At 27.9% G+C, this 16,244-nt stretch overlaps 1 protein-coding gene across 1 annotated transcript; it reads right to left on the bottom strand.

The window, feature by feature from the left end:
• Positions 1 to 10,795: 10,795 nt before the first annotated feature.
• LOC136071970 (hatching enzyme 1.2-like) lies at positions 10,796 to 13,766 on the bottom strand. The gene is made up of 8 exons (XM_065818662.1): positions 13,618 to 13,766; positions 13,381 to 13,521; positions 12,995 to 13,112; positions 12,736 to 12,839; positions 12,499 to 12,570; positions 11,576 to 11,663; positions 11,078 to 11,223; positions 10,796 to 10,954 (listed from the first exon to the last, which is right to left on the bottom strand). Exons 1-8 carry the CDS (start codon positions 13,682 to 13,684, stop codon positions 10,824 to 10,826), a joined length of 867 nt encoding a protein of 288 aa, XP_065674734.1. The 5' UTR covers positions 13,685 to 13,766; the 3' UTR covers positions 10,796 to 10,823.
• Between the last annotated feature and the right edge of the window lie 2,478 nt (positions 13,767 to 16,244).

The following is a 16,244-nucleotide window of genomic DNA, read 5'->3' as shown; positions in this document are numbered from 1 at the left end:
TTTTCAAGAAGCCTTTAATTGTTGTTTCTCCGCGCAGCGCCCTTGAACAAGGGCACTGCGCAGAGAAACAAATTTATTATGGAAATGGTGGGGAAACTCAAACTTCTCACTTATGAGACAAGCGCTTTATCACTACATCACTACTACATTTGTACGCTCTTGTTTGCCATGAGGAAATGGCTATCGATATTCGTTAATTCGTTAAATGGCTATCGATATTCGTTAAGAATAAAGAGAGCAACTTAACCAAAAGAATTGCTAAATCCAATTAACTTCTAGATAAGCTTGCAAAAGTTTGAAAAAGTTTTCTGTAGCCCTATAAAGACGATATCGTTAAGATGCAGCTAAAGTTAGAATAGCTAGCTTTGTTGCAGTTTGTTGTAATAATGATTTAAGTTTAATTAATTAATTTAGTAAAAAAAATTGTAGTTGCACAAACTATTGAAGGCATCATATTTTTCGCAATCTGCTCATAATAATGGAGTAGGGTTTTGCTTACGTCGTAGAATGTATTTGTTCACATATCAACCCTATAAGAACTTGTATACAACTTGTAATTAGGATATTATCCGCATGATGATCCCATTGAGCAGCCGTGGCGCAGTGGTTAGAGTTCTGGCTCAGAACCCAGAGGTCCCGGGTTCGACGCCGGCTCTAGCCCAATAAGCGACATTGGTAAAGAAGGAGGCGTGAACTTCTAATTAAATGCTCTCCCCGCGGTGCTCCATGATAAGACCGTAAGGACTTCTGGGAGCACCTAGAAAAAAAAAAAAAAAAAAAAAAAAAAAAAAAAAACCATTTGCGTTACATAAAATAACTCTATTTATAGCCACGCAACCAAACGCTATTTTAAACACGGTGCATAAGGACATGATCTAAGACTTTGCAACACATCTCCCCAAATTTTGGTTTATCATAAGGGGCCCGAGAAGAAATCAGGTATTTAAGTGAATGCCTAGTAAATTTGTTGTTTAAGATAGGTAACTAAGAGCCATGTAGCATACCCCAATTTCTAGCGTATTGATGACTAGCAAAAGGTTTAGGAAATTGAAGCTAACCCAACCCCATCCCGACCCCTAATTGTTCGCTTCCTTGAACTACGTCTCCTAAAATTATAAAATCTTTTTTTATCTTATATCGTGAGTTAGGTCAAGATTCATTTACAAATTTCAAATTTCATCAAAAAATCTTTTTTCCATAATGAACTCTGGTTTGAAAGTGATTGATAGAGTAACTTTAAGTAACTCCTACCCTCTATCTACACTTAGTTTGATACCAACATCATTTGTTTCTTGTTTCTTCTTACCAACTCCATATAAACTGCATAAAAACTGCATGAAAAACTGCATGAAAAACTGCATAAAAATATAACTGCATAAAAAATCAAAATGGATGACGAAGATTGCAATCTACTTACCTAAAAAAATTTTAAGTAAAAGATTATTTACCTCTCTGTTTTGATTTACTCTTAATAACAATGAGAATTTATCACCGCCAATTAAATTTCTAATCAGCTTGTTGTTTTCAGTCAGTTTAATATCAAAACTAGATTCCACACTTTTCCTTTGTCCGTTCACTCCTCGCAAAATGTGCAACTTTAATCATATTGCGATTACTTAGAATTCATTACAAAACTATTTAAAAAATGGACTTGTAACTCATAAAAAAATTATTAAAAAAAATATTTTTAAGCATTAAAACTTTTTCTTTTATGTAGTTATACGAGTGAAGTTTGTTTAATTTATCAAAGATAAGAAAGGTTTTTAACCTCAGTCTTTTCGTCAGAGACAACAAGTTGCTTTGAACCAAAGGTTTTCAAAGCTAAAGTGTTCCCTGATTCATTTGTGCAAAAACCTTTAATAGAACTGGACATAAATTTTCCTTGCGTCGTAGGGGATGTTGATCTTACAATGGTCATCAAAGTTTTTTTGTTTTTTTAACTTTATACGCGAATGTGGGATATCTTGTTACACTTAAAAAAAGCAATCTGAAAAATAAAATCGTTTTGCAGGTTTCAAACTTTTCAATGAAAAAGGAAATAACTACTTTATATGCAATAATTGCATACTTTATCATTATAATAAACGAATGTCTGACTTTACATAAATGCATAAACTAGAATATTTATATACTAAAATATTGGAAATTTATCTAAAAAAATAATTCCTTAATATTAAAATTATTTAGCTTGAATGTATACAGCTTTATTTGTTTCTATATTTGCAGATTAAATTATACTTTTTTTTCCCAAGTTGTTGTTTGATTAAAACAAATAAAAATTTCCGTTGTTTCATTTTTAAAATCTTTTCGAAAAATTGAAACTGCCTTTGGCGTCTTCATAAACAGGTTTTCCCAAAACACATTCAACCATATGGGCCAATATTTCCATTTTTGATTTGAGATTATTTTTAAATATTAAACATTCACATTTTCTCCTTCTGATAATTCAGGTCTAAACTGTATAGCGTATGTCTAGTAACTATAGTTACTATAATAACTTAACTAAATTTTAACCGAAGTACATTATATATAAATATTTTACTTTTACAACACGATTGTATATTGAAGTAAAGGTCTGTCCTAGCAAGCTTTTTCCAATATTTTGAGCAAAGCATGGTAATAAGTTCTGAGTTACTAGTTGAATAATCATTTGAGAATTTAATTTTCATAACGTTTGAGTAGTTTTTTTTCTTTTTATTTAGATTTATATATGTTGTTTCATCATTATTTATAGGTCTTAAATTCTTGCCTTTCCTGATGCAGCAAATTTTAAAAACAAAACATTTTAACAAAATTAAAACAACAAAAATTTTAAAAACAAAACATTTTAACAAAATTGAAGTGTTCTTAGGCATGATTAGACATTTTAAATGATCTCTTTAAGTAAAAGCTTCTTATATGCATATATAATATTGCCAAGATATATCCGTCCCATTAATAAAGTTTCAATGTAATGACCAAAAACCTGTTTCCAGTTCATTCTTCAATGCGTGTGAGGAGTTATTAATTTAATTATTAACAACTAGCGACAACTAGCCTTTGAAATTATTAATATTTGTTATAATTCTAATAACTGAATTCTAATAATTGTAATAACTAAAATACCAATAGAAATATGTAGTTAATAAGTTTTATTGTTCGGTTTTTGAAACTCGCAAAACATACTCGTGGGCATGATTTGTTTATGCAATTTTGGGGTATTTGAGACAATCTTCCAGCCCTTAACCACCCCCATCCCCATCAAATTCCAAACAGGTTGTGGTTTCTAAATAGAATTTATATTTTTTTTTATGTGTATTTAATAAACGAGATCGAAATTCATCGACATATGTATCTGATGTATATCGTTTAAAATTTATGACCGTTCAAAGTTATTTCAGGGGGGTAAGTTCGAGGAATTTTAAATTTTGCATGTTCATAAATCTTAAACGATAAAAGCGTTTTTGGCAAAATTTGATATCTGGTAATGAATCTTGATCTAATTTATGATTTTATATGATCTTAGGAAAGTAGTTTATGGACGGGAGCAATTAAGGCTCGGGACGGGTTTAGGTTAGCTTCAATTACCTGAACTTTTCGCAACTCATCCTCACTTGACACCTGTATCAACATGCTAAAAATTAGAGTATACTACATGGCTCTTAGTTACCTACCTTGAAAAACAAATTTACTCAGCACTAGCCTAAAATACGTAGTTTCTCCAAAGGTGAAAAAAGTTATTTTTTACATTTTTGAAAGGAGGAAAAGTGGGTAATCACAAACACTGTTGTGTAATAGCAAATAAAATACTAATTGTAATAATTAAGTGCAAAAAGTATACTTGTAACGATAACAACAAAAGAAGTGGTTTTACATCTATAGTAGCTGCAACAGGAATGTTACCTAAGAAAAAAATTGCATGAAATTATCAAAAAAAAGTTAGAACCAAATAATCGTAAACAACAATGGCAGCTTCATTACACTGCTTCACGTCTGGAACTGAGCATGAGATCCCCTCTCAGCAGGTAAAAAAAAATTGTCAATTATATTTTTCTATTATGCTGTTTTGATCATGTTCGGACTATGTTACACACTAAACAAAATTTCTAAAAGAAATTAATATATTAGAGCAAGTCGAAAATTAAAAACACTTTTAGGCAAAACAAAAAAATTAAACCAACAGGTGGAAAAGTTATCAACTTGGCTTAATTTATTTTAGCTAAGAATAACTTTGAACTTGAACAAAAATAAGTTTTTATATTTTGAAATAATTCGAAAATGGCAAAATCTTTAACAATTGTAAAAGAATTTTTGGAATGTCATGAAAGCACTTTACTAAAAACCTTTGGAGATAGATTTGATAAATTAGAAGAAAAGTTTTACAACGAAATTGAAAAATTAAAAAAGGAAAATGCTTTACTGAAGAGAGAAATCGCTGAAGTTACTAAAGCAATGAATTTTCAGAATGAATATTATGAACAAGTTGTTAAGGAATCAAATGACTTAAAAGTAAAACTGAATAATTATAACAAAGACAACGTGAATCTAAAATGCACCGAAATTATTCAAGATAAATTAGCAGAATTAGAAGATAGGAGTAGGCGAAACAATCTTCGTTTTGATGGCTTTGACGAAAGAGAAGAAGAAACTTGGAAAGATAGCGAAGCAAAGGTCAAAGAGTTCTTAAAGGAGAAACTCGGAATTAAAAACAACATTGCAATTGAAAGAGCACACAGGACTGGGAAGAAGCACGAATCTGGAAAAAGAAAAAGGACTATTGTTGTAAAGTTTCTTAACTATAAAGATAGAGAAATCGTATTAAATGAATATAAAAAAAGAAAACTATGGAACGAAAAAATATATATAAACGAAGACTATAGCAATTACACAATCGAAAAAAGACGACTTTTATTTACAAAAGCAAAAGAACTTCGAGCTGAGGGTAAGTTTGCTAAAGTTATATATACCAAACTTGTAACGCGCGCCTCAGAAGTATAAGAAATTCTTTTAAATCTTATTTAGTATACACAAAATGATAACAACAAAAAATGTAAAATGGAGGACTATGAATCACTTATTTTCAACTTCGGAAACAAATACATTGGATCTGATGAAAACACAGATCCAGATGTTAATTATTTTAATGACTTAAAAATAGATTGTTTTTATCATTATGCTAGTGACTTAAAAGAATTTCTTTGTAAAAATGGCGATGAAAACAAAAAAATCAGAATCGTCCACATAAATATAAGAAGTATGAACAAAAATTTTGAATATCTTCGACATTTTATAGAAGAAACTAAAAACTATTTTGATATTATTTGTTTAACGGAAACTTGGTGTTCACAAAATGAGCTTAATAATAACTCTAACTTCCATCTTCCTAGTTTTGAAACAATTTTATTAGAAAGGCAATTGAATAAACGCGGCGGAGGAATTCTGATTTACGTAAAACAAAACATTGCGCATAACGTTAGGAAAGATTTGTGCGTTTCTGATGGCGATAAAGAAATCGTTACAATTGAAATTTTAAACAATAAAAGCGATAAGTTTAAAAGCAAAAGCATTCTACTAAGTTGTTGTTATAGACCACCTGGTGGTGCGTCAGAAAATTTAAGCTTATACTTAAAGCACAATATTTTTCATAAAGGTAACAAAGAAAAGAAAAAAAACTTTGTAATTGGCGATTTAAATATGGATTGCTTGCGATATAGCGAAAACAAAAAAATAAAAAAATTTTATGATGAAATATTTGTATCAGGAGCAATACCGCTTATCAACCGGCCTACTCGAATAACAGAAAACTCAATCACCCTAATAGACAATATTTTAACAACAGATGTATATAACAGTAACATACAAAAAGGCATTATAAAATCAGATATATCAGATCACTTTCCCATTTTTCTAACAATCAACACAATTTTAACTCCTAACACTATTAAAAGCCAAACTATAAGAAAACGTATTTTTAACAAAAAAAATTTAGAAACGTTTAAGTATCAATTATCAATGTTAAACTGGAAGCATATAAATTTTAATGAAGACATAAATGTAATCTATAATAATTTCTTTAATACATTCTTCTCGGTGTACGATGCAAATTTTCCCGTTTTCAAAATAACCTTAAAACCAAAAACCTTAAAAAGTCCTTGGATTACCAAGGGTCTTAAAAAATCTTCAAAAATTAAACAAAATTTGTATATAAAATATTTAAAAACAAAATCTCATGCTAATTTACGCATATATAAAAACTACAAAACTTTATTTGAAAAAATTCGTAAAAACCTGAAAAAAAATTATTACTCTAATATAAATTTATTACTAAATATAAAAATAACTCAAAACAAATATGGAAAATATTAAAAGAAATAACGGGGAATCAGAAAACCTGTTCAAATTTTCTTCCGAAAATGATTAAAATAAACAATTTATGTGTATATGAACCAAATGAAATAGCGGAAGAATTTAATAAATACTTTACTGATGTCGGAAGTAGGCTGGCTGATAGGATTCCTTCTACGAATACTTCCTTTAATGATTTTTTGACAACTTCTAATAATTTACTTTCTCCCCATGACTTATTCCTAGATTTATCAATTGAAGAGTTTGAAAGAGCCTTCAAATCTCTAAAAAGACACAAAGCAATCGGTGCCGATGGAATAAACGGTAACATAATTATAGATTGCTTTGAAAGTTTGAAAAATATTCTATTTAAAGTTTTTAAAACATCTATACAACAAGGGGTTTTCCCTGACCTATTAAAAATTGCTAAAGTTATCCCGATTTATAAAGACGGTGAAAAATCAAACGTCAATAATTATCGCCCTATTTCTATCCTTCCTACGTTTTCAAAAATTTTAGAAAAAATCATCTTTGAAAAGACATACAACTACCTGATTTCAAATAATTTACTATATAAAAATCAATTCGGCTTTAAAAAAAATAGTTCAACTGAACAAGCCATTATTCAGTTTACACGTGAAGTCTCAAATTCTTTTGCTAAATCACAATATACACTTGGTGTTTTTGTCGATTTATCAAAGGCTTTTGATACAGTCAATCATGATATCCTACTTAAAAAACTTGAGTTCTACGGAATAACTGGTAAATTGATCAAATGGTATAAAAGCTACTTGTCAAATAGAAAGCAATTCGTCTACCACGGAGAAGATATGCTTCCTATTGATTTTCAAAATAAAACATTAATTGAAATAAAATGTGGTGTTCCACAGGGTTCTATACTTGGTCCACTTCTCTTTTTAGTATACATCAACGATCTAAATAAGGCCTCGAACCTTATGAGCATCATGTTTGCAGACGATACAAATTTATTTTTATCAAACAAAGACATTAACAAACTTTTTTTAAATATGAACGAAGAACTTATAAAAATTTCGACTTGGTTTAAATGCAACAAACTAACCTTAAATATTGACAAAACAAAGTGGATCCTTTTCCACTCCTCAACAAAAAAGCGTTTTTTGCCCAATGATTTACCAAAACTCTATATTGATGAAGTAGAAATAAAAAAAGATTCCGTTTTAAAATTCCTAGGTATTTATCTTGACGAAAATATGACATGGAAAACTCATATTGATTATATATCAACAAAAGTTGCGAAAAGTATTGGAATCCTCTATAAGGCCAGAAATTATTTAAATAAAAATAATTTAAAACAACTATACTACTCATTTATTCATAGCTATATAAACTATGCAAATATTGCCTGGGGAAGTACAGGTAAAAGTAAATTGCAATGTCTTTACCGCCATCAGAAACATGCAATGCGAATAATACATTTTTTAAATCGTTTTTCAAATACAAAACCTTTATTCAAAGAAATGAATGTATTAAACGTATTTGAACTTAATTTGTATAATACTTTATGTTTTACGTTTTGTTGTATGAACAACCCTTTATTACATGTTTTTAAAGATCTATTTACCTTTAAAGAAAAGAATAAATATAGTTTGCGAAATAAAAACTATTTAAAAGAACCCTTTTGTCAAACAAAGTTTAATCAATTTTGTATAGATTATCGAGCACCTTATCTCTGGAATAAAATTGTCCAGCCTAATTTTGATTCATCTATCTCTTTTTCTGTTTTTAAAAACAAATTAAAGAATATTATTTTCTCAACGGATAATATATTGAAATATTTTTGAGATGTTATTTTAACGATTTATTATTTGAAATGTTTTGGATTGTTATTTTGTCATAATCTACTTGTATTACTTTATATTATATTTATATTGTAATTTTTATATGGTTCTGGCGACAAGATCGTTGTGATCTTCTTCCAGATTCCAAGTTTATATATTTATATATTACATGTAAATTACGACATGTAAATAATGTAAACTAAAATTAAAAAAAAAAAAAAAAAAAAAAAAAAAAAAAAAACTCAAGCTTAAACTGAATGATTGCATAATAATAAAGTTATAATTATGCAATAATTAGTTGTTATAGTCGCGTGACTAAGAAAAGGCAGAATTACAAAAAATACAACGAGAAAGCTATTTTGCCATTATTGCCGATGAGCAATAATGGCAAAGTAGCTAGACAGAGAAAAATCTAGACAATAACTAGAGCTAACAAAAACATAACATTAATTTTTCATGAGCAATATAGTTGCAAAGTTATAAGTTAATACATATATTTTGCTAAAAGATCGCAAACATGCAACGAACAATTGCAGTAACTGATAATCTAATTCGTGGAGAATAAAATATTTTTTTATTTGTTTATTTATTTGCCTTCAATAAAAAAAGTTACAATTACAGAATAGCTTTATTACAAATATAATCGGGAGGACTTCCAGAAGATCATACGACCTTATTATGAAACTCTTTACAATATGAAATATATTAATAATACCAATAAATTTCAATTTAACCAATAAAAATAAATCAACATAAACTATATATAACTGTGCATTTAAAATATAAATATACTAAATAAAATATATGAAACAAAAGAACTAAAAACAAGAAAAAAATATTTTCTGCTGAAAAGATAACTTTTTTTAATTTTCGTTTGAACGAATTTAAAGTCCATTTCAAAAACAAATCAAAATATGGCAAAACTATAATTCGCGATAAGAAATAATATCATGAGATAAATGATTTTTTCATTTAAACATGAAACATAAAATATTATAAACATTTAGTTCGTATTCATTTAAGGCTTTCATTTCTCGCAGAAGTGGTTTTGAATTTGAAAAACGATTCACAAAATTAATTAAGCGAGCTGCGTGTTTCTGATGCTAATAAAGAGATTTAAATTTAGTTTTGTGCGCGCTTCCCATACAATATTTGCATAATATAAATGGCAGTGGATAAACGAATAACATAGTTGCTTTAATTGTTGTTTATTTAACATATGTTGAACTTTATATATAATTCCAATACTTTTAGCGACTTTCATGGAGATATTATTGGTTTTGTTGTTTCCAGGATAAGTTTTTTTTAGATATAATAGCTCTGTGCTTTGGGTTTCAATTTTTACCATTGCAGCACCATAGTTTTTATAATATTTTGTTTGAACCAACGTCATCAAATATGTTTTATGAAAATTAGCAATATTCTCCCTCTAAAAACTACCTAATGATTTTAAAAATTGTTCGACATTACATCACGAACAATTAATATGAACTACTTATTGTATCTTGAATAATATCTGTAAGTCCAATGATAATCTTAAATAATCTAAAATAAGTATTCTAAGTTTTCCCCCTGTCCCTCCCCCTTGTCAACAACTTGTCAAACTTTCAGAGACCCCCTTAAAAACTTACGTCAACATTTGATTACCCCCCCTCCCTTCCTCCAAAAAAGTAATTTAAAGTAAAATGTTTAGAAAAAAATTTTACTTGAGTTTTATACATTGACTCCTTAAAAATTTATGTCAACATTCTTCCCCCCCCCCCTTCCCCTCCTTTCCCCTTCCTTTTAAAAATCAAATTAAAATCGAATTTTGTTACATATTTCCAGTTTATTACTACAACGGCCTCCATATATATATATATATATATATATATATATATATATATATATACATACGTTTTTTTATTTATATTTTATTATAATTTGAGCCTTTATCATATTATAATACATGACGCCTTCTCTTTATGGTTTACTGCTTATGGTGTTTATTTTTGCCTATGTATAAAACATTAATACAGTGTCCTTTTCGCATATTTTGTATATGTTTGTTGCATATTGTTTCCACAAGAGTATTATTCTAGTAGGAAAAAACGAGCATGATGGCAAATGGAGCAAGACAGCGTTTCTTATAACAAATCAACAAAAAAATTTAAAAATAGGTGGAAACGAAACTGTATTTATATCTTGCATTTTAAAACACAAATTGCTTATTTTTAATATTGTTAACGTAACTTTATTTGCAAAAGTTTATTTATTGGGCTTTAAAAAAATACCTTGGTTTTGGTTACTGCTAATTGATGGTGTCCTTCGGGTGTAACTTTTTTATAAATATTTTTTTTTTCAGGCAATTTGCCGTTACGATAAAACAAACAAAACTGACAAAATATTATTAATTTAAGACTGATAGTTTTGCAATTAGTCGGAGTTCACAAAACGTTCTTCATCTTTTCCATCTTTCCCTACTTAAACGGTGGGACTTACTACCTAACTAGCAACATAACTAACTAGTTTACAAAATGATCTCTCATTAAATTGTAAATATTTAAACAATAATTAGTAAAAAAAAAACTCAATCTTTCCCTGACTTATTTAAAACTTTTAGTAAATTCATAGGTACCAACCTAAATCAATTTAAATCGATACAAAGACAATTTTAAGGTAAGAAATTTAAATTTATCTTTAGCAGACGTTACATGTTTTACGGCATCGGAAATACATGAAGGGTTTATTTGTATTACATAGACCTGTGTTTTTCCAATATTCACAATCTTGTGTTTTTTCTTTGTCAATGCAGTTATTCGGAAGTGGTCCTATTTAAGCAATAAATTAATTAAAATAGTTGAATATACAATTATGAATTAAAACAAACAAAAAAAATATTGAAAATATAACACTATAAAAAAAAAAGATTCAAATTATAAAAAAAAGATTACCTCCTGGGCAATTGTACATCTTTCTGATTTGCTGAACATCTATGACGCTAAAACCAATAATTTGGTTAAAGTTTTCTATGTATTTCATGTTTTTAGGATCTACTGTCGTAATAGTTTGCAAACCGGGCTTGGCAAATGCTTCGGAGCTAGAGGAAATTATTCGAGGAAATTATTATGTTTTAAAATATAAAAGTAATAACATTTTATGTGAAAGTTAAGTTTTTTTAACTTTTAAGCTTTGAGGTTTTTATATAACTAAAATTTTATAACTAAAATTTTCAAAATTTTAAAGTTAATTAATATAAAACTTTAATTTTTTATATTTTCACTCTGCAGATCACTAACTTGTGACAAACATAAAAAAAGTTCTTATCTAGTTGAAAGGGGTGGAAAATGTAAGGCAAGAGAGTTTACAATATCTAACTACTCCTCCTCCTTCCCTGTACTAAAAAATAAACAAACAAATTTAAACCAAAAATTCGCGGAAACAAACCATACCTGTAATGCATTGCTGAACGAAGATCGTATTCAGTGCCCAAAGAATCAATATCATTTGCAATGTCAAACGCAAAAGCAGTGCCATATTCTATTAATAATGAGAATAATAATAATAATAATAATAATAACAATAATAACAATAATAACAATAATAACAATAATAATAATAGTTTAGCTAGTGGGTTTAAACCTTTTCCTCTTTAAATATTTTTTACGATATTTCTAGGACTAATAGATATATGCAAGCGTATCATTCAAATAACATAATATATAATGTATGCTATCAGAGCCAACAACACCAGGAAGGGGGCCCAGTGTAAATGATACCTCCCTCTCATCCTTACTTTTTCACTTAATGACCTTTTTTTTTTTCAAGAAATTTCTTTGCGGTTAACCCCCCTCTCCCTCCCTCCCACACACACACTTCGAAACCCGTGTCGTCATCCCTGATTAACACTGATAGTATATTCAAAGCATTATAAATAGCAATAGCCCAGCAATAGTAATAGCATTATTTTTTCATTAAATTAAAAAAATAAAACCAAATCATTACTTTTTTTATTTAAGATTTAATAAAAAACAAAGTTCAAAAAAATTATTAAAATTTTAAAGCATAAACAATTTTAAAAAAATGTCAAAAATTCACTTAAAACAAGTATTTAAGCCTTTATGACGGAGTGATTAGAGAGTGATTAGAGAGTGAGTAGAGAGCTTACTAAGGATCTGTTGTTTAAATCTGGGCTCAAACATAAACAAAGCAGTACAAACAAAATCCAGAGTAGCAACAGCCTTACTTCACGTATTCACGTATAGTTTACGTACGTATAAAATTCAAAGATAGATATTTGTTTATTTTCAACATTTTTTATTTATACGCAACTTGTTAAAGTATGAAACATATAAATTATAACAATTAAACTTACTTGGATCAATGTTGTTATAGTTAATTTTAATATATTTTCCTCTGTCTGGTCTTGATTGTTCATGATACAACCCTAAAAAAAATTTTTTTTTTTAGGGTTTCTTAAATGATAAATTAATTTACTTTTAATTTTTAACTGTTTATTTTTTGGATGTATTTTATGAAATAAGAATTTAGGAAAGTTTTTAATATTATAAGAACTTTGGATCTATCTAATAGCATTGTGAGAGGCGTATACCTATACTATGACCAATTTCGTGCAAAGCTGTTCCTTTATCTCCACAATTTTCTCCAAGAGAAACTACATTTACACCACCACTCATTCCTACTGGTGAAGTGCACCTAAAAAATATATATGCACTTATTTACTCTTAAGGCAAAACAATAAATGCGTATTATAGCAAAAGAAGCTATTTATAACAATTAAAGTTTTTCATATATACTATGTCAAACTTAAAAAGTTTAACATATTTTATCTGATAAAATATTGTACATACCCTGCTCCTTTTGTAAACCTGATGTAGTTTGGTTCACTTTTTCTCGGAACAAATCTAAGGCAAGTGTAAGTGTGATAATCTGCGATTGCATCGTTAATTGCTTGACGTGTTCCAGCATCTATGTTAAAGCTAATATTGTGTTAAAGTTTATGTAGTAAGTGATTTAGAAACCAAGTTTCTTTATCTGAACAAAAATTTTAGATCAGTACCTGACTGACACCATTAATTCAGAAAAAGAACTTAAAAGTTGTTGATTAATTTTATTAGTCAAATTTATTTATAATTTTTATAAAGACTTTATAAAAATTGTAAATTTATTTATAACTTTTGTAAAGTCTTTTTTACAATTATAACTAAAAAATATTAAAAAAAACACACACACACACCTATCGTATTATCAATCATGTATGGTACTATTTTGTTTGTCCATCTTTTATCTTTGATTGATCCAAATGGACTCATTTTATTTTTTAATCTTTCTTCTTCATCTGGTGTAAGCTGGATGTCTCCCTGATACATATTTGGGTCTAAAAACGTAAAGTGCAACATATATAGAAAGCTTTATTGTAATTAAGCGAATACAATATCAAAGTAAATGTTTCATAAAATAAATCATTTCATACTTTCCATTTCTTTTTTCCATGCTATGGCACTGGCTACTATTGTTAACAAAGCAACCAACTTTCGCATTTTTTTGCCTTTATTGCGGCAAGACAAAACCAGTTTGATGAAAATTATTTTAAAAAAACAGAGGTTTTAATATGTTAAATTGTTTATTCAGCTAAGTTAAAATTAGATAACTTAAGGTAACTTTTTGATAATGAGGGACTTCACAGTTGCATATTATTTATCAATCTGAAAAACTGTGTAAATACTGTGCGCGTTGTTCCCCCCCCCCCTCCCCCCACAAAAATTACTATTGTGAAAAAAAATTGCAACTGTGTAAAAATGAAAAAAAATATTTTAGATTACTTATAGCATTCATATGTTAAACTCTTTTAAACTCGTTGACGTTATTTTAAGTTAACAATTTTTCTTTCTATGGGGTAATATGTATTTTTTAAGGGATGTGAAATTAGAAATTTTAAAAAGATTATAAATTTTAAAGGTTTAGGTATATTTATATTTTATATTTAAAACTATATCTCTATATTTTTAGGAAGAAAATTAAAAGCAATTTTAGTTTAAAATAATTTTAAAGCGGTTTAAAGCTTGGAAGTTTTTTAATAAAAAATTGAATGTATAAAAGTAAAAAAAAAAAATCTTTTTGTATAAATAGAGTTACCAAACAGTCAAATTTATAATTTTAAAAAATTGTTTTTACTCTTTATAATTTTAAAAAATATTTAAAAATTTTTTTAAAATATAAATAATATAGAATATTGAATTTTAAAGCAAAGCAATTAGAGAAGATTTCTTTTATTAATAAAACAAGTACAAAAAGAGTTAAAAAATTCGAACATGAAAATATATATAGATACGCAAATATACCCAGGTCAAAGTTTTTCAAAATTTATATTAAAAAGTATTATTAGCATTTTCTAAGCACACACAAATAAAGACTTTCTGTTAAACTTCTTTAGACCGTTAAAAAATCATAACTTAACTTGGTCTACAAATCCTGGAGACCTTATAGAGTCTATGGACATTTATCTAAGTTTAAAAAATACATTTTAAATGTTTTCAAAGCAGTAAACACCCAAGTGGGCACGGTACGTTTTTAAAACGTTTTTCACACGTTTTAATAAGATTTAAACCTAATAAAAACGTCCAAAGAACATTTAAAAAATGTACCGTATATGTATAATGTATACTCAATGGTAAAAGTATTTTCTAAAACTTTCAGAGTAGGTTGGGGACGTCGTTGCACACCAGCAGAACGCAACATTATTTTGAAGTATCATAGAGAGGCTAAGTCTTCCTCGTATATACAAAATATTCTCGATGTTTAGCAAGGATGATTTTAAGTGCCATAAATTATAAAGCAAAGTTATGGTGGAAAACGTAACTAGTGCTCAAAAAGACAAAAGAGTTGTAAGAGTTGTTGAAAAAAACTTTTTATTTTTTATTGGCCAAGTATATCAAAGTTGATCTTAAACTATAAATGAGTAACTGTATATAGGTGCCTAATAGAGAACAGTTCACGCAACCCACGAATAGTCTCTTTGTTAACAAAAGAAACATAATGCTAAACGTTTACAGTTCGCCAACCAACAATTGTTTTTGATCACCATCATAATCATCATTATCATCATCAAAAGAAAAATTAATAATAAATAGTGTTAATATAAAATTAAGAAATACTTTTTCAATATAATAAACGAAAATGAAATGTGCTCAGAAACCGCAACTGAAAAAAAGAATGTTGTTAATTTTATCCTGGTTTGATAAATGACTTGATTTTGTTACCTGATTTCTACAGATATAGTAGACGAATTTCCACTATAGCACATGAAAGAGTAAAGTAAGTGCAAAAAATAATATTTTTACCATCAGTAATTACCAGTTTTTTCATTAAAAAAAAATTGAAACCGTACCCAAGTGAGGATATAAACAAAAATTACATTGTTTAAAAAAAATCAATAAAAATGACACATTTTAAATGCTCTTTTTTTAAGGGTTTATTAACATGAATCGCTAACCTGAAATAAGGGACATGTTACAAAAACTTTTTTTTTCAGAAACTAAAAAAAAAATTGCGTATTAGGCAAAGAAAATGTTTTAATTATATGATTATTTTTTTTTTAGTTTATGACATAGTGTGTTATGTCTTGAGTACTAGAATAAAGTTCAATATTATTATTTGGTCACTAAAAAAATTTGGTCTCTAAAAAATTTTGATTTGGGACATGTCTTCTATCTCCAGTTAACATGTTGATTATTAGATTTATGACAGTTTATTAGGTAAGTAATAAATAAAGAGTTGTACAAACTAAATATCTTTTAATAAAGAAACCAAAGTAAATGCAAAATATTAAGAACTATGAATAAAGTTCTAATTTTTGAAACAACAAAAAGTTATTTGACACAATTTTAAAGGCCTACTGAGCTGAAAGAACTCTTTAGTCTTCTTCTATATTACTACCCCGTTTAGTTAGAAGTTTTAAAATGGGTTCACAAAAAAGCAAAAATTCTGCAGGTATAGGTCTAATTATTTTACTAATATCTTCCATCTTAGTAGCAAAGATTGGTTATTTTTTCCGAATAAACCTTGGATGTTGGGTTGAATGTTAGATCACAAGTCTTTCTT

This window comes from Hydra vulgaris, chromosome 15 (genome assembly GCF_038396675.1).
Source record: "Hydra vulgaris chromosome 15, alternate assembly HydraT2T_AEP".
In the NCBI taxonomy this organism is placed as follows: Eukaryota; Metazoa; Cnidaria; class Hydrozoa; order Anthoathecata; family Hydridae; genus Hydra; species Hydra vulgaris.
This window is presented reverse-complemented; position numbering and strand designations above follow the sequence as displayed.

What these genes read in the sequence shown, in the direction of transcription:
- LOC136071970 (XM_065818662.1), bottom strand. Translation starts at nt 13,684, where the DNA reads ATGCGAAAGTTGGTTGCTTTGTTAACAATAGTAGCCAGTGCCATAGCA. An exon ending in AGGTTTACAAAAGGAGCAGG is followed by an intron (nt 12,840 to 12,994) that starts GTATGTACAATA and finishes TATATTTTTTAG; the next exon opens with GTGCACTTCACCAGTAGGAA. An exon ending in CTATAACAACATTGATCCAA is followed by an intron (nt 11,664 to 12,498) that starts GTAAGTTTAATT and finishes CATTATTAATAG; the next exon opens with AATATGGCACTGCTTTTGCG.